Raw genomic sequence first — 18,854 nt, 5'->3', positions numbered from 1 at the left:
AGACAGAATAGATGCACACGGTCTGTGAGCTGGCCAAGCCATCCCTGGGCAGGAGGGAAACCAGTAGAGAAATGGCCCCTCTTTTAAGCGTCACCCCTGAAACTCTCATCCCATGGTTCAATGTTAGATCATCTGTTATTAACTCATCTTATTATATTTCATGGCGCTCACCTAGCATGTAATAGAATAGGGACTTAATAAAGCACTTTTTCATCTGTGATTCACAAAACAAATTCAGTCAAATAGGAACAGATGGGTATTTTCTTTTTGAAAAAAAAAAAAAAAAGGCAGAATCATCTATCTCAATCCTCACATTTAAGACTGAAATAAAACGCCAGAGCGGTCTAAATCAAATCAGGGAAAAGGGCAATGCCCACTCTCAACACTGTTATCTGATATTGTTGAAGTGCTAGCCAATGGAATTAGTCAAGAAAAGAAAATAATAGGCAATATTACTATCTGTAGAGGATGATGACGATGAGATGTCTTTTCAGAAAACCAAAGAGAAAAAAAAATTACACGATTAGAAACAGAAAGAGATCTCACTTCAGACTGCGGGCTCTCAAATGGAGTCTCATCTCATCCCCTCCTGACTGCAGCTGATTTATCTGCAGTGCTCATGAGCCCAGCCACAGAACCTACAGGGTTTTACCTTGAACTCCTACCTTCTTTGTTTCTTTATCCTGATTTCCTACCACTGGCCAGAGGTGGTATGCACAGGGGGCTTAAAAACAAAGCAATACACACACACCCCTTTGGCCGGTGGTACTCAATCTCAAAGACTCAGAACTCACAGCAAACTCCCGTTCCCCCTCAGAGGCCGACTCCCACGTCAGCTGCTGCCACATACCCCCGGGGAAGAACCAGTCTGCGTGCTGGATGATTGGCTCGATGACCCCGACGATCTGCAGCGAGACCGTGGTCATCATCTCTGTGATGTTCCTGGGGGCACAGGGCAAAGGAGGACAGGCGGGGTGAGCGGCCGAGGCAGGGGGGAGGCCCTGGACCAGCAGCCTGCACACCTGGGTCTGAGAGCGTGTGTCCTCTTGGGGAGGGCACTTCACCTTTCTGAACCTCTCCCCATGTCTACAGAATGGAGACACCCACAGAAGTCCTCCCTACAGGAGACGAGTGAGTAACACACACGAAATCGCCAGGTCTGAGGACTGATTCTCACAACTGCCAGACTCATCCTTTCCCAGCCCTGTTCTCTCTATCAAGACAGCACTCTATCCTTCTGTATCCCAGTGCTGGGATGTGCTCTCCACAGAGGGCCCAGGGGCCTAGAAGAGCTTGCCAGACTTGATGCTGACCCAGATGAGCTCAGAAAAGACCCTGGCTACAGGCCTGGCTCTGAGACTATCAACAGGAACTACCTGAAGAATTCTGGGCCTCCTCCTGAGTCTGAAGAAGGACCAGCTCAAGACAGGCATAAGACCTGACACGTAAATTAGGCTAGTGGCTATCTGGGGCCCTGACCATCCCACCCAGGCTCCCACAGCCCCCCAGTGTGACCCACACACCCCTTCCTCCCTGGACTCACCCTTCTGCTTGTGGCCACAGCAGGTTGGGTCCTAATACAATGGCCATGTTACTGGGTGTCATCTTGTTGACATCTTGGTATTCTGAGAGCTTGGATAAAAACTTGATCAAGTATCTGAAAGGAGGTGAGAAAGGCCAGGCTTTACAAGGGCTCAGTACCAGCCATGGTCCCCTAACACCAGCTGGAAAGATCTCTCACTGATAAGACGACTCATACATCCTACAATATAATCAAGATGCGTCACGTGTCAGGATACAAGAATGCTCCAAAAACAGACAGAGCTCTTCCTGGGCTAGTTGTCAATGTCTGCTTCAACAAACTGTGGCCAGAAAAAGATTCTCCATCTTTCCTTTTGACTCAGTGCATAATGCCAGAAATTCCCTCCTTCTTTTCACACCCGTCACCTCCTGTCTTCCCTGTGTGCAGAGGTGAGAAGTGGTGTGTAGGTGTCACTAGTGGGGACATCTTCACGCTAGGAGCAGTGTCTCAGTGGGACAATGAGAGCCAATGGAGAAAACATTAGACCTAGACTTAGCATGTGGCCCAGCAATTCCACTCCCAGAGAAATACGTCCACACAAAAACGTGGACACAAATGTTCCCAGCAGCATTATTCATCATAGCTGAAAAGTAGAGACCACCAAATATCCATTAAGGGACGAACAGATGAATAAAACGTAGTCCCATCCATACAGTGGGGTACTACTCAGCCCTCAAAAGCAATGAAAACTGACACACGCTACTGCATGGATGAACCTTGGAAACTCGATGCCAATGGAGAAAAGCCAGACACAGAGACCCCAGGGTGAATGACTCCATCTGTATGAAAGGTCCGGCGCAGGCCAATCGACAGAGACAGAACACAGATGAGAGTTTGCCAGGGGCTGGGTAAGCAGAAATGGGGAGTGACTGCTGATGGGAACAGCATTTCTTTGTGGGGTGATGAAAATGTTTTCCAATTACACAGTGATCATAGCTGCACAACTCTGCAGATTTACAAAAACCCACTTAATTGCACACTTTTAAATTGCACACTTAATTGCATATGAATGGTTATGTCAATAAAGCTATTATTTTTTTAAAAAAATCAGTGACTGAGTAGCTGTGTACAAATGAAGCACAAAAAGAACTCTCCCAAACCATACCACACCTGCCCGGTCCTGCACAGGGCCCCGACCCCAAAGCCCAGCTCTTCCCGGGCTCTTGGTTATACGGACAGTGGGTCCAGCCCCATGCTGCCTGGACCACAGCGAAGCAGCTCCTTCAGCAACTGTTGCCCACAGAGCACAAAGACGCTAAGCTGCTAAAGGCCACCTCCACCCACATCCTGCCGCACCACACCCTCCAAGAGGCCACACATGCCTTGACCAGGACACGGGGCCTGAGCTGAGCACGGTCAATCCACAGGCTGGCCAGTAGCCTAGCATCACTTGAAGAGTCATTCTTGCTCTTGATCTGATTCTTGCTCGTGGGATGCTTTCTTTCAATTCTGTATATATCTAACACTTCAAGCATTTTACAGTGGGCAGTTCACTAGCATTACTTTCCACTGTGATACAACCATCACCACCATCCATCCCCAGAATTTTTCATTACCCCAAACTAAAACTTGACCCCCATGAAATGACAGCCCATCTGCTGCTCCTGACCCCTCCCCCCGTACCCCAGCTACCATTCTACATTCTGGCAACCACCATTCTACTTTCCATCTTTATGAATTGACTACTGTATCTACTGCTTTTTAGCGGAACTGTTCAGAATTTCCCCTTTTGTGTTTGGCTTCTTTCATTTAGCATACAGCCTTCCAGGTTCATCCATACCGTAGCAAGAAAGAGACTGTCTCTTCCATTTGAGGTTGAATACTGTACTGTATGTACTTTTTGTTCACCTATATTTATCCATTGCTGGATATGTGGGCTGTTTCCACCTCTTGGTTATTGTGAATTACGCTGGCTTGAACGTAGGTGTACAAAATCAAGTCCCTACTTTCAGATCTTTTGGAAATACACCCAGAAGTGGAACTGCTGGGTCATACAGGAATCCTATGTTTGTCTGAGGGAGCCACCATGAGAAGTCACTCCTGGGATTTTTTAACAGGAAAATAGAAATAATCAGGCAGATGGCAGTAGGAGCTGAAGCTGAAAATAGGCACCTAAGGAAGCTCCAAGGAGGACGGGGGTAGGGCCAGGAGCGATGCTGGTACAAAGTGATGAGGAAGCAGAAAGTGGAAGAGAGCGTAAGCCCGGGAGGGAAAAGATGCGCAGAGGAGTGGGAAGTGCAACCCGGGTGAGGATGAGAAAAGTAAGAGACAGACACATAGAAAATTGCTGGTGACAAGTGGAAACCAGAGAACATTCTCCCAGCCTCTTCTTCCTGAAGCCTGGCTCCAGGACACAACTGCCAAATCCAGCTCAGGGTCTGGTCAGCATCGCCCCTGGGATCCACAGGCACCTATCTTTGCAGTAAACCCCAGTATCTGAATGCAGCCTGCATTCATCCTTGCTCCTTGCAGACCAAAGAACTGCATCAGCCAGCAGCTGGTCAGGTAGCCTGCAATGTCTCACAGCCCCATACAGTCTGTTTCCTCATCTGCAGGATGGTAATTCACAACCTCCCAGGATTGCTTGAAGTTGAAAAGAGACCCTGCATATTAAATATGCTTTGGACACTGTGTAATGCCAAGCTTGCCAGTGACTAAGCCTTTTGGCCTGGAAACGTGTGTGTGAGGCTTAAATATGACCCGGCATCTCTACCGTCCACTCACCGGATGTTGTTATGATTGGCTTTGGGCAACTTCTCACACGCGTTCCACAGTGCCTGGAGCCTCTTGTCCTGGTCCTGGATGCTGGAAAATTAACAGGAAAAGCCACTGACTAAGTACAGATCAATGAAGTCTTACCGGCACTCAGACTCACCAGCCATCGAAATATTTGAGAAAAAGGAACCAGCCGTTGTCAGTGACCGTATCAGTAAATGATTATCATTCATATCTTTGGTTCTTACTATTTCCCCCTCGATAATCTTTTGGTCTTGCCTGTGCTATTTTAACAAAACTTCCCCTGCACACATCACATGGCCCAGGTCAATGTGTACTGAGGCAGCAGGTGAGGGCAGAGGGCAGACACCTGCAGCTGAGTGGGCGGGGCCATGATGTCATCGGGAGGTTAGCTCTGGCACAGGACAGGACACCAGAAACATGTCAGCTCCACCCTCACGCCACCACGGCAGCCGACTGGCCAGTCCCACAGACAGTTTGATGCACATTAAGCTTCTCGGCATGTGGAATATAACAGATGCTCAATAAACACCTTCTGAACAAGTAAACAACGTGAACTCTTATTGACATAAGGATATTTGACCCTTCAAGACACAACTCAGAGATGGATAGTTTCCACAACCAAAGGATTCTCCATTCTACAGAGAGACTTGCTCGAAGGGTTTCTTTATTGATAGATCTTCTAAGGATTAAAAGAGATTACTGAAAGGTCTACATATATATTTTATTTTTGTTAGGATTACATTTTTAAACATACATTTTTATGAAAACCTACATCAAGGTTTACAGGGTTGGAAGACCTTATGCTCAAAGAACCTTTTAACAAGAAAAACTGAAGAGCAAATACCGCCAGGAGGCTCAGCTCTGACCCCCTGACCCAAGACCCAAGGTAGGGAACGGCCATCGCAGGGACCCCAGAAGTCCCTGCTTCCATCCTGACCAAGGCGAGAAAAAGTCCCTTTTCTGCTCATCAGTCCTCTCAAAGGGCAGAGGGCAGATGCTGCCAAGGTCTTTCCTTCAGTAAAAATTCAACATCCATACGGGACTTCCCTAGTGGTCCAGTGGTTAAGACTACATGCTCTCAATACAGGGGGCACAGGTTTGATCCCTATTCAGGGAACTAAGAGCCCACAAGCTGAGCACAGCCAAAAAAAAAAAAATCAACATTCACATACTGAGGGTCTCTGGTGTATCAGGCAGTGTCGCAGGGGTTAGGGAATGGGGGGTAGTCAGAAGAGACGGTCATCCCTCCCTGCCCCCCATCAGCTCACAATCCAACCAGCTATAGCAATACAGCCTTGAATTTGATCAGTCCCTGCAGAGAACCTGGGGGATGGGGCAGACCCTGACTGCCAGCTGCTGGGCACGAGTTGTCAGGAAGGAGGCCTCTCTGAGGTGACCTTCAGGGTGGGACCCAAAGAGTCAGAAGGAACCTACGAGGTAGAGGTTTTGGGGAACCAAAACCTGTCGCATGGCCAGGTGAATGGGAATGGTCAGCGTGAAGAGGGGGGTCTGAGTGGTGATGGGAGCCTGGAGCCTCCCTGAATCCTCCTGAAGGCCCAGCTGGGGCTCTGGGCCACTCTGGTGGCTCCAGCCTGCAATCACACACAGGGACCTGGCTCTCCAGGCATATGTACAAGCCTCTCCCCACGACACACACCAGGATACAGACTCGCTGGATGCTAGGCGGCACGCTTACAGTTTCAATTAATGCTCCACATTAACCGCACCCACAGGACACACGGAGACCTGGCGTACTCACTTGGAAGCTTGAATCCACTCATCGTAGAGTTCAAAGGTCATCAGAGGTTCTGGCAGCTCCCGGAGGTAAGACTTGAGAGCTCCTGGATGTGAACACCGTACAGGCCATGAGCCGCCGGGACGGGGCAGACACCTACTACCAGCCAGCGTCACCACGGGGGCCACGTTTAGGGAAGGTTCCCGGAGCCTCATGATCAGGTCACATGGTGGCTGCCACATGCCTGGATCCAAGGCTCTGGCGTGGCTGTGAGGGCCTCCCCTCTTGTGTTACCACCATCACCCCCTCTCTCCTTCAAGGGCACAAGTAACCAGGCCTAAAGTGGGGCCCTGAGTGGACATGCGCGGAGCACGGCAGGGAGCCAGGGGCTCGAGTGTCCCTGACACGTGGCTGTACATCTTCCACGCCCATCCCTTCCCCTGGAGCCCCTCCAGCTGCGGGGCCCACCTGCAATGGCGTGGGGGTCCGCCGAGCACTCCTGTACATCCACCACACAGCAATCCAGGGCCGCCTTGAGCTTCTTCAGCTTAGAGGCAGACGGGGCTACTCGGAAGAGACCCTGCCAACAGGGCAGGGGTCAGCAGACAGCCTGCACCTTGAGGGCACAACAGCAAGACCAACGGCAGGCAATCTCCCCACCCGCTTCCTCCATGATCTTCCAGGGGCCTCCTTCCCATCACCATGTGTTGACACTGGGACAGCAGGGCCTGGGCCTCATCCCTGGCTGTGGCCTTAGCACCGAGTACAGGGTGGCACGGTGTTCTGGTTGAGTATGTACTTGATTAAATGAACCTTGGGCACTTCGATGTCCCGTCCTTGTGTATTTAAGATATATTTTGGAAAAACAAAAACACTAATTTGAAAAGATACACGTACCCCCATGTCCACAGCAGCATTATTTACAATTACCAGGACATGGAAGCAACCTAAGTGTCTATCGGCAGATGAATGGATTAAAAAACATATCGTAGGGTCTATAAAATGGAATACTGTTCAGCCATAAAAATGAATGAAAATTTTGCCATTTGCAGCAACATGGATGGACCTAGAGGTTATCATACTAAGCGAAGTAAGACAGAAGGAGAAATATTGCATGACATCCCTTATAAGTGAAATCTAAAAAAAAATGATACAAATGAGTTTACTTACAAAACAGAAACAGATTCACAGACTTACAGAACAAACTTACGGAACTGATGGTTGCCAGGGAAGGATAGGAGGAAGGGATAGTTCGGGAATTGGGATGGACATGTACACATTGCTATATTTAAACTGGGTAGTCAACAAGGACCTACTGTGTAGCACACGGAACTCAACTCAGTGTTATGTGGCAGCCTGGATGTGAGGGGTGTTTGGGGGACAATGGATACATTTGTATGTAAGGTTGAGTCTCTTTGCTGTTCATCTGAAACTATCACAGCATTGTTAATTGGCTATCCCCCAAAACAAAATAAAAAGTTTTTAAAAAATGAGGAAAGAAAAGGCCCCATTCACCTTCCTCCATAAAACTTTCCCTCAGGGACTAAAAAGACCTCATTTTTCATTGGTATTATACATGAAAATGACTGGCATTTAAAACAGGGTCAAAAAAACCTGTTTTGAATAAATCAGGCTTATTTGACAGACACTACACTTATCTGCTCCATAAGCTCATAAGCCCCCATCTCACTCTTTTATACTTTGCTTAGTAATAAATACCATAGATAAATATTGATTGGTTGATCAGATCACAGGAAAGTGGAGTCATGATTTTTAAACTGCCTGCATAAGAAACTGAAGATGAGGTCTACCTCCCAGAAGACCACTGACACAGCAATAAAAACAATGGTTTCCAATGTCTCATAGGATTATTTTTTTTAACATGTGGCTTGTAAGGAGTGCTTTCTAATGTCTGTATCAGTTTTCAGGATGTCTATTTAAAAAGTTATAATCTAAAGGTTAAAAGGTCTATCTTTTAAATTAGGGAGAGAGGAGGTGGAGAATGGGGTGGAAGAGAAGGAGGAGAAACCCCAATCTCATTACATATGCAGACAGGAGGGTTAGAGCGGGGCTATAAGGTCCTCAGGGCGGGGGTATCATGTCCCACTATCCTCCACTGTCCCTGGAGAGTGAAGGCTCATGGGAGAAGCAGGACCAGTTTGAAGACAGGGGGCTTGTACTGCGTCTTCCCAGGTTTGGGTTTGTGGGGCCGGGTGAGGATGGTAACAGAGAGACCCTGGAGGCTCCATCTCGCGGGCAAGGGGCCCTGCTCACGGCCGAGCTCAGCTGCACCCAGACGTACCTCCTCCTGCATCCCGCACTCCAGCAGCATCGTCACACACGCCTCGATGGGGAAGGCGATCTCCCGGCCGCTGATCGTGAGGTGCTCCTCCAGGGGCTTCCCAAAGGAAGGCTTCTCCACCCAGGCCTCTGGGGGTGGGGGGTGCAGATGGAGCAAGAGAGGGGTCAGCACAGGTCACCCCCGCGGGAACCTTCCTTTCCTCTGGTCACACTGCTTCTCCTAAGTGTCCCAGGGACACGGAGCAGTGGACGTGGAAGCATTGTCCAACAATGTCCATGGAAGCACTGTCCAACTGCAGCATCTCCAGTCCTGCAGTTTCGGGGGATGATGGGGAGGAACTGGGGGAGGCGGTGGAAGCCCGCCCACTGTGAGCAGAGCTGCTGGGCTTCCTGTTACACACGCACCTCCACACACGCCCATGCACACCCGCCTCATCCCCGCTGGGGTAGTGTGTGTATATGTGTGTGTGCGTGCTCTGCTTTCCTGCCGCTGGTCAATGTGCCCGCAGGCAGAGGCCCAGGGCTCACGTGAAGGCGGCCCTGCCAGGGGAGGAGCTGGCGAGCCAAGCACAGGGCCCTGGACAGCAGGCTCCCCGCCCTCCCCGCCCCAGGCACTCACCCTGTTGTGCTTTTATCTGAGGCAACACGGCCTGCAGGAGTGTCAGGGACTTCCTGTGGTACTCGGCCTGCACTTCGATGAGCTGAGGGAACACAAGCAGAAGCATCAGCCTTTGCTGGAGGATGGAGGGCATGGGCTGCCACACCATTGGGGTGCCGTGCCCTCTCCTCCACCCATCTGCAATGACGGGCATTCGTCCCCTCAGCCTCTGCAGCAGAGGGGTGACCAGAAAGGGAAGTTTTGGAGGTGGGAGACTCGGGGAGGAGGTGAAGGGGACTCTCCAGAGGTGAGCCTGCCTTCACTGCCACCCCAGCTGCGGAGCACCCTGCCCCCAGTTCTCACAGCAAAAGGCACCGAAGGGGGGCAACAATGAAAGGGCTATAAACAGAGAACACATTCAGAAATCCAGGTGCCCATGAGAGGGCGCTCAATGCCATGAGCCTCAACGTGTCTTGATTCCCCTCAAAAAGAGTTCAAGATACAACTGGTAGGAAAACGTGTGCTCGATCCACAATCCTCTTCCACCTTGGGAGGCAAAACTGCTTTATCGTGATGTGATTCAAAGGACAAAGTCCCTCAAGATGCTCTGTTCTGCCCCTCCCACTACTGAAAAAGCTGCTGAAATGGTAAAAACAGCAGTGGAAAAGCAGTGAATAACTGGCACTTATTCTCTAAATCTCCCCCTGCTCCAAAAAAAAGATTGGGTATGTAGGAGGAAAATGGAGAGAGAGGCACTTTGCTCAAAAGTCTGCTGTGACCAGTAGCTATTATCCCCAAGGAAAAATAAAAGGGAATTTTTTTAAGTCATAGCGTTGAAAAAAGTGGTACTCAAAGACAATTAGGTAGTCCAATAATGCTTGCAATGTCAACAATCATTTGTTTTAGATATTTTAAAATGACATATGATCTTCACAAATAAAACCAATGGAATAGACTTGAAAAGAATCCTACTATTTCCAAGTAAACATTTCAAGTTGAAAGGGATATGTATCAGCTCTCTCTCACGGTGGAAGAAACTCTGGACTTCTTCGCCATTGATGCTGAGTGTGCAGGGGAGCACTGGCTGCCCCCAATTCCGCCCCACGCTTATCAAAGCGTCCAGCTTCTCAGGATTCCTCTTCTCTCCTCCCTTTATCTTCTTTCCCTGTCTTTGTATCACTTCCTTGACCCTAAAGAGAAACTTTGAGTTTTATTCCCAACATTATTTTTCATTTCAGGGTCCTAATTATCCGGGCCAGATGATTCAAGTATGGATGACTCAGATCCTGTGTCTCTACTCTATAAATCTGCTCCCATAGAGGAGAGGCAGTAAACAGGCATCAACCCTCATTTACCAACTTGTCATCATCTGGGACAAAAAAAATCTCCATTAATAACCAACAGATGCCAGGGTGCAGCTAGCTTCTTCTTCCCAAGTTGCTGCCTGATGACAGACTCAGGTCTTACAACCCTGGCCCCGCTGACATCTGGGGCTGGATCACCCTCTGTCGTGGGAGCTGCCCTCCTGTGCACTGCGGGATGTTTAGCAACAAACCTGACCTCCACCCTCTGAGTGCCTGTAGCACCTCCCTGATAGTGACGGCCCAAAACATCTCTGCTAAGTGACTTCAGTTGTGTCCAACACTTTGCGACCCTGTGGACTGCAGTCTTCCAGGAATTCTGTCCATGGAATTCTCCAGGCAAGAGTATTGGAGTGGGTTGCTGTGCAGGGGATCTTCCCGACCCAGGGATCGACCCTGCATCTCTTAAGCCTCCTGCAGTGGCAGGCGGAATCTTTACCGCTAGTGCCACCTGGGAAGCCCCCCCTCAAATGTCTCCAGACACAGCCAGTCATCTGCTGGGAGATGACAGAATCACCCCTGGTTGAGAACCACTGCCATAGATCACAGAGGTACAAACATCTTCATGGGTGAGGCTGAATTTTATTCTCGGGGTTTTGGAGAAATCCATATAAAGGCGACTAGAAGGCAGGATTTATTCACAGGTAGGATAGTCAAAGCCCCACCTGTTCTCAGGACATGCTTGACAGATCCTTGATTCGAGGACCACGTTCCTTCCCATCCCCACTGTGACACCTGCTAACAGACTCCAAGCAGCCTCACCTTTCTGGATGCTTACCGTCTGAAAGTAGTTTGCATAGTCGATTTCTTTGGCCACAAAACTGTACATGTCAGCTGACAGCTGGTCCTGTGGGGGCAAAACACAGAAGGATACAGAGTAGGAATCCACACATCAGAGGAAAGAACCGTAACCATGGTTTAACCTCATTTTTCATAATACTAGGCAGATTACAAACTTTGCCTGTGGACATTCCATTTCCCAACCATGGCTCTAAAGGATGACTAAGTGGGGAAAGAACACCTATGCCAGTGTTTTCCTAGGGCTTTTAACGTGGGCCACGTGGAGAGTTAGGAAAGCTGATGCAGGGGAATGATGCACAAATCGCTTCCCTGCATCTCTGTGGCGCGCCCTGCTGTCTGCAGCAGCCCCGCCAGGGACACACTGTGTTTCTGCTTGCCTTCCCCTGCGACTTCATCCCCCGATGATACTACTGCCTTGCTCCCTTCATCTCAGTTCTGATTGGTTGATCATCAGGAAAAGAGAGGCAAACACACCAAGTCAAGGGAAGCTGGTTAAGACAGGTGGGCAGGGGATGGACTGCTGATTCCAAACCTGGCAAAAAAAAAAAAACCTGGACTCATCCAATATCATACATGAATCTCAGCGTGAAAAGCCCTTCACCACTCAGCTCCCCGAGGGGCTGAGAACAGTGGCTGAATGCTATGTCTAGATCATGTTCCCTCCGAGGAGGATAGTGGTCAGTTTCACTGAAACACCCCCAGCACAGTGCAGTAGAAGTGCATTCGAGTGGAGGGAGACTCTGTCACACTAACCATATCTTTGAGCATGTCACATTCTCTGAACATGTTTGTACAAGTCATGTGATCTCTGACATCCCTCCCTGCTTGGTAGCCTTTGAGGCAGAGCTTCAGAAGAGGTGCTGAGTTAAGATAAAAAGTGTCTATCACGTTCAGGTTGGAGTAAATAGGAAAACATCACCCCAATGCTTATAGCAGCGCTATTTCCAATTGCCAAGATATGGAAGCAACCCAAGTGTCCACTGTCAGATGAACAGATAAAGAAGTTGTAGTGTACAGACAATGGAATACTACGCAATCATAAAAAAATAAAATAAAATCTTGCCATGTGTAACAATGGATGGACCTAGAGGGTATTATGCTAAGTGAAATAAGTCAGAGAAAGACAAATACCTCATGATTTCATATATGCAATCTAAAACACAAAGCAAAACAAAAACACACTCATAGATTTATAGAACAAACAGTAGTCGTCGCAAGGGGATGGGATGGGGGGAGGGGAAAAATAGATGAGGGGGATTAAGAGGCACAAACCTTCAGTTTACTTAATAATTGAGCAACAGGGATGTAACATACAGCATAAGGAAGACAGTCAATTATACTGCAATAACTTTGCATGGGGACAGACGGCTACTAGATCCATCATGGTGATCATTTCATAATCTATGCAAATATCAAGTCATTATGTACCACACCAGATACAAACATGGCATTGTATGTCGACTATATCTCAATAAAAAAGGGGAAAAAAGCACAGGAAAGCTGACTCGAATGCTGAAGGATCACAGCAGACAACTGCATAATTCAGGAAGAGTCTGATATACAGGGAATCTCAAGCATTCTGCACAGACCCCGATAACCTCAGCAGCCCCTCCAGCTGTTGATCAAACTGTCCTCTGTGAGCAGGGGAATGGGAGGAGTGATCTGTTTCCTTTTCCAGTATCCTCAATAGGCAAACATCCTTAAAGCGTTCTTGCATACAAGATGATAGAACCAAGACACCAAGTTCACATGACTAGCTACCAAAAGTTCAAGGTATTTTTCCCAAAGAATAAAATGGGCTCTAGGACCACCCACCTCAGGTCCCCTCCACTTCAGCATCCTTTACAACCAGCCTCCGGGAGGCTGCTGATGCTGTCAAAGGTGCTAGAGAAAGTGGTTTTATCGGAACTCAACCTCGCCTGCGTGGCCCCAGCAGCCTTGGTCTGGAAGCATCTATCACCAGCCTGACAAGTGTGAAGGGAGATAGTTCAAGTCAGGGAAAGACAAAGGGTGGGGTGACAAAAAAAAAAAAAAAACAACTCGGTAGACAGAGGTAAGGAAGGGAGCCTTGGGAAGGACTAAATGCCACATCAGTTCAGTTCAGTGCAGTCGCTCAGTTGTGTCCCACTCTTTGCAATCCCATGAACTGCAGCATGCCACTGTCCATCACCAACTCCCAGAGCTTGCTCAAACTCATGTCTACTGATGCCACATCAAATCACCTTCAACCACTCAGCAGACAATCTCTGTAAAGCCAGCCCAACGGAGTATGCCCTCAGGAACACGAAGGGATTTTCTGAAGGTACAATCACATCACCGTCTTATAACGTTAACAATAGAGATTCCAAGTAAGCCACACAAGTGAGAAATGAAAGCGGAAACTCTACACCAAATTTTCATTTGTCTAAATAAAACATTTATAATTTAATATTAAATGCTTTATTCATAAACATTATCAATATAATTTAATATTTAAATGAAGTGTAGGGAGCCCCTACTCTTCTGCTGAGTTTTTCCTCCTGAATACTACCAAGTTCTTACAATGAACAGCAGAGAAAAGTCCTCTCTCGTTTTTCCCAAGGGGAAGGGAAAAGATTGCCATTTTGAAATGCACTGGAACATTCTACTCTTAACAAGACCTAACCTTAGGAGAATTTTTCTTTTATTCCTGGCTGTGCCACACTGCTTGTAGGACCTTAGTTCACCAACCAGGGATTGAACAAGGGCCCACAACAGTGAAAGTGTCAAGTCCTAACCACTGGACTGCCAGGAAACTTCAAGGATAAATTATTTTATCCCAGTAGAACCTGCTGGGATGCTTTTGAATTGTGGTGCTGCAGAAGACTCTTGAGAGTCCCTTGGACGGCAAGGAGATCAAACCAGTCAACCTCAAAGGAAATCAACTGTGAACAGTCATTGGAAGGACTGATGCTGAATCTCCAATACTTTGGCCACCTGATGTGAAGAGCCAACTTACTGGAAAAGGCCCTGATGCTGGGAAAGATTGAAGCCAACAGGGGAAGGGGTTGGCACAGGATGAGATGGTTGGAGACGGCATCATCAACTCAATTGACATGAATCTGAGCAAACTCCAGGAGACAGTGAAGGACAGAGGAGCCTGGTGTGCTGCGGTCTATGGGGTTGTGAAGAGTCAGACATGACTTAGCAACTGAGCAACAACAGCCTGCTGGGGTTATATCAGAGCCCTTCTAAACATTTGCTTTTAGCAGACTCTAGCCTGCCTCATATTGAGAAAGAGAATTAATCAGCTCCAGCATCCTCTAGCCATCCTGTCCTACCAAACACAAAAACTGAGAAGCTGGAAACAGACCGAAAGACAGCAACAGAGAAGCCCTGAAGTTCACGGTGCAGGGTCGCAGGCGTACCCACGAGACACACCCAGTCCCAGGGCGACAGGGGCTTTCCCCGCTCCCACGCCTGACCCCTACATCACCAAACGCCTGTGCACACAGGTCCCTTTACCCAATCCTTCATGTCCACCTTTTGACAAAAATTGCAAGGCATACTAAAAGGCAAAACCATAGTTTGAAGAAACTGAACAAGCATCAGAACCAGAGTCAGAGGTGTCAAGAATGTTGAAATTATCAGGCCAGGAATTTTTTTTAAAATATGAATGAATGAATGATGAACACTGAAAGCCCCAGCTCTTAGGGTTCATCCTGGGCTCTTTAGACATGCCAGCTGACAAGCTTGGGGACACAGACTCAACTAGAGGCTATTAGGGTTTCCATAGACCTCCAGCAAACAAAAGGATGCTCCCTGAGGGCCTCCCATTTTTCTCAGTGGAGAGGAGCACAGAAAGGGGATACCCTGCAAATCTCCACTCTGTTGGCAGCCTCCTCCATCTCCTCCCTGAGGGCATCGGCTTTCGCACCCGCAGGCTGTGAGCTGCTGGACAAACCCGAAGACTTGGATGTCTGCTGCCACCTGATGAGAAAACAGGAGAAAGAGAGGAGAGGTGTGAATAGAACTTGGTCCCTGCCTTCGAGGAACTTAGGTTCTAGTCGGATTAGGCATAAATATGAGTTGAATTTCGGTACAGTGTGGGTGTTTTTTTCTTTTAGCATTTTCAGACATTCTACATCTAAGTTGATGAGCCTTACAAATTGGAGTTTGTGGACATACAAAGTAGTCAAAAACACACACCCTTAGCTCTTTAGGGCGCCCATCCCTTTGCCACTGATGCACGAGGCTCCAGGCTTTTTCCCTGTGTACCTTCGTAATTTCAGCGTCTGTTAGTGACTTCCCTGGTGGCTCAGACGGTAAACTGTCTGTCTACAATGCGGGAGACCTGGGTTTGATCCCTGGGTGGGGAAGATATCCTGGAAAAGGAAATGGCAGTCCACTCCAGTATTCTTGCCCAGAAAATCCCATGGTCGGAGGAGCCTGGTAGGTTACAGTCCATGGGGTTGCAGAGTCTGACATGACTGAGCTTTTTCTTTTCTTTTTAGTGACAAGTTAGAATGGCAGTGAAAGCAAACACTCTGGGATTAGAAAGGGAAAATGCACAGTGAATTGGACTCAATGATAACTTTTGGCAAAGAACATTTTCCATGTAGCGTGTGGAATCTGATGCCTTATCAACCCTGACAGGGCTTCCCAAGTGGCTCAGTGGTAAAGAATCCACCTGCCAATGCAGGAGGCATGGGTTCAATCCCTAGGTTGGGAAGACCACTTGAGAAGGAAACGGCAACCCACTCCAGTATTCCTCCCTGGGAAACCCCATGGACAGAGGAGCCTGGCAGGCTGCAGTCCATGGGTCACAAAGAGTTGGATACGACTGAGCATGCACGCACGCACGCATGTGAGACAGGTAGAGAAAACGCTGGGGACACTGTGGGAGGCAGGGAAAGAGCTGGTTACGGGCATCACCCAGGGAATGACACAGCCTCACTGCCAAGAAGAGATCAGGAAAAGGTATCTGGTACCAGACCAGGAGAAAGGGGGCCCCAGTGTCCACACGGCAGGACTGAGAGAGGCTGAGGACAGTGGCCCCTTCAGACAGGGCAAGTGTTCTCCAATTTGCGACAACTTCCCTACTGTCTCCCGAACCCTAAGGCCGAATGACATCACTGCTGCTTTCCCTGAAGCACGGTCCAGGCCACTCCTTTTAGTTCCCTGCCCACCCTGCGGGCATTGAGTTGGGAAACCTTCATCTACTTGGCCAAAGTCAACCATGGATGTTAAGTGAGAGGATAAATGGGTACGATGAAGACAGATGTAAAAGTCAAACTCTCCACTAGGAAGCACTAAGCAGCCTTGGATCAACATTTTGATACCTCATGTATATTAAACATTTATCTCCGGGCAGAGAATACTGGCCTTCTAAGGAGGCCCCTTGGGAAACTTTCAAGGGGAAGCACAAACATTTCTGGTTGCTCCTCCAATTAAAAAATAAATTTAAAAAGCTATTGACGGTTGCAAGTTATTATCAAAGAATTACCAAAAGCAGGCCCTGACAGAAGGTTCTAATTACACTAAGATGCTAGTAGCTACAGCAGGGACTAGCAGTGGGACCTCTCTTACTCAGGCAGTAAACTTAACAGTCTATGGGGCCCAGCAAGCGGGAAAAATAAGTCAAATGGGTCATTATCTTAAAAACTCACCCACTGAATCCTTTATTTCCCCCTTGAAACAGGGACACGAGATAGAAGCTGGTTCTCAGCTCTAAGGAAAACGATCGAGTCATCAGGGTGGAAAAGGCAGCTGAAGCCTGGCTACCATCTTGGGAAGTCGGGAGGGAGTCACTGGGGGTGGGGGTGCTGATGGGGCCCAAGCAGGAGCCTGGGCCTTGGGGGGCTGGATGTTTTCATGGACAAGCTGGGGACTGTCAAGTGACCTCATCAGATGAAATGTGGCCTCAGATTAAACAGTGTCTTCTAAATACCATGTGGGCCTGGGGTGGACGGGACAAACCAGAGAGCCTTGCCGGCTCCATCTGGCTCCTGGACCATTCACCCAATGTGGAGGCAAAAAGTACAGCCTTACCCTTATTTTGAAAATCAATAATAGACTGTTTTCTCTGCACAATTCTTTCTTATTGTGTTATGTGCAAGAAAAAAATTAAGAGAATGGAGCTGTATCACAATACCAAAAAAGAGGAAATCAGTTCTCTTTGCTATTACCAAAAAGTAGCAAAATGAAGAATCTTCTGTCACTTAAAAAAGTGTACCCATGGGAGAATTACTTTGAAAGGCTTTGGGACATCAAGCTGGCTTGAAGCTACAGCGATGGTCACATGTGTCCTGAGAAGGACTCCTTACTCATAATAAGAATTCAGGAAAAATTAGAAATATTTTTCTAATATTCTATTCCAAAATGTAATAAAAAAAAAAAAAATCTAAGCTAACAGGTAAGGCTTAGTAAAAATGCCTGGGCAAAATTCTTTCTTATAATGGCTTGCCCTACAGAAATGACGTATTTATTATTTTTGTTTTTAAAACTAATTAACTAAGGAAAGTTCTGGCTGTGCTTGGTCTTCACTGCTGTACGTGGGCCTTCTCTAGTTGCGGCAAGTGAGGGCTTCTCTTCGCTGTCGACAGGCTTCTCCTCGGTGATGGCTTCTCCAGCAGGTGGAGCACATGGGCTCAGAAGCTGCCCAAGGGCTTGGTTGCTCTGTGGCAAGTGGGATCTTCCAGGTCCAAGGATCAAGCCCATGCCCCCTGCACTGGCAGGGGGATTCTTATCCACTGTACCACCAGGGAAGTCCAACAGAAATGATCTATTTAATTAATATCTCCAGTTCCGTTCAGTTGCTCAGTCGTGTCCAACTCTTCGTGACCCCATGAATCACAGCACGCCAGGCCTCCCTGTCCATCACCAACTCCCGGAGTTCACTCAAACTCATGTCCATCAAGTCAGTGATGCCATCCAGCCATCTCATTCTCTGTCGTCCCCTTCTCCTCCTGCCCCCAATCCCTCCCAGCATCAGGGTCTTTTCCAATGAGTCAACTCTTCTCATGAGGTGGCCGAAGTATTGGAGTTTCAGCTTCAACATCAGTCCTTCCAATGAACACCCAGGACTGATCTCCTTTAGAATGGACTGGTTGGATCTCCTTACAGTCCAAGGGACTCTCAAGGGTCTTCTCCAACACCACAGTTCAAAAGCATCAATTCTTCCCAAATCTAGGTTGGTCATAACTTTCCTTCCAAGGAGTAAGTGTCTTTTAATTTCATGGCTGCAATCACCATCTGCAGTGATTTTGGAGCCCCCCAAAATAAAGTCAGCCACTGTTTCCCCATCTATTTGCCATGAAGTGATGGGACCAGATGCCATGATTTTAGTTTTCTGAATGTTGAGCTTTAAGCCAACTTTTTCACTCTCCTCTTTCACTTTCATCAAGAGGCTTTTAGTTCCTCTTCACTTTCTGCCATAGCCACAGCCAAATAAAATATGGAATGTCATGGATGTAATTTGGATCTCAGATAATGAATTTACTTCCATAATAGATTATGGGACAGACCTACAACCACCATCTGACTCATCCTGCCTGAAAAAAGGAAAGTAACCAATAAATAAGCGTAAAAAATACTGTGGCCATAAATATGAAACTGATTTTTAGGGTATTATAGATCTGGATTAGGTCTTTTCTTAAACCCTAAATTACATTTAATATTTGTATATTAAAATGAAGACATTATTTTTCCCCACAATTCTGTTGTGGTACTTTAAAAGCATACACCTTTCCCCTCCCTTTATAGGGAATTTTAATAGGG

At 47.8% G+C, this 18,854-nt stretch overlaps 1 protein-coding gene across 4 annotated transcripts in view; it reads right to left on the bottom strand.

Annotated features, from left to right (window-relative positions):
* Positions 1-18,854, bottom strand: part of ARHGAP44 (Rho GTPase activating protein 44) — a 118,762-nt gene that overhangs the window by 14,620 nt on the left and 85,288 nt on the right. For all 4 annotated transcript variants that reach the window (XR_009595336.1, XM_027974856.2, XM_027974857.2 and 1 more), the window contains exons 7-15: positions 14,948-15,065; positions 11,095-11,163; positions 8,977-9,058; positions 8,359-8,486; positions 6,525-6,636; positions 6,081-6,162; positions 4,307-4,387; positions 1,544-1,657; positions 851-942 (exon numbers count right to left, since the gene is read on the bottom strand). Coding sequence is in view for 3 of the 4 variants with exons in the window: in XM_027974856.2 (XP_027830657.1) it covers positions 851-942; positions 1,544-1,657; positions 4,307-4,387; positions 6,081-6,162; positions 6,525-6,636; positions 8,359-8,486; positions 8,977-9,058; positions 11,095-11,163; positions 14,948-15,065 (878 nt within the window). In the remaining variant the exon portion in view is untranslated. The remainder of the gene's footprint in view (positions 1-850; positions 943-1,543; positions 1,658-4,306; positions 4,388-6,080; positions 6,163-6,524; positions 6,637-8,358; positions 8,487-8,976; positions 9,059-11,094; positions 11,164-14,947; positions 15,066-18,854) is intronic.

This window comes from Ovis aries, chromosome 11 (genome assembly GCF_016772045.2).
Source record: "Ovis aries strain OAR_USU_Benz2616 breed Rambouillet chromosome 11, ARS-UI_Ramb_v3.0, whole genome shotgun sequence".
NCBI classification, from domain to species: domain Eukaryota; kingdom Metazoa; phylum Chordata; class Mammalia; order Artiodactyla; family Bovidae; genus Ovis; species Ovis aries.
The sequence above is the reverse complement of the archived record's forward strand: the minus strand, read 5'-3'. Positions and strand labels throughout refer to the sequence as shown.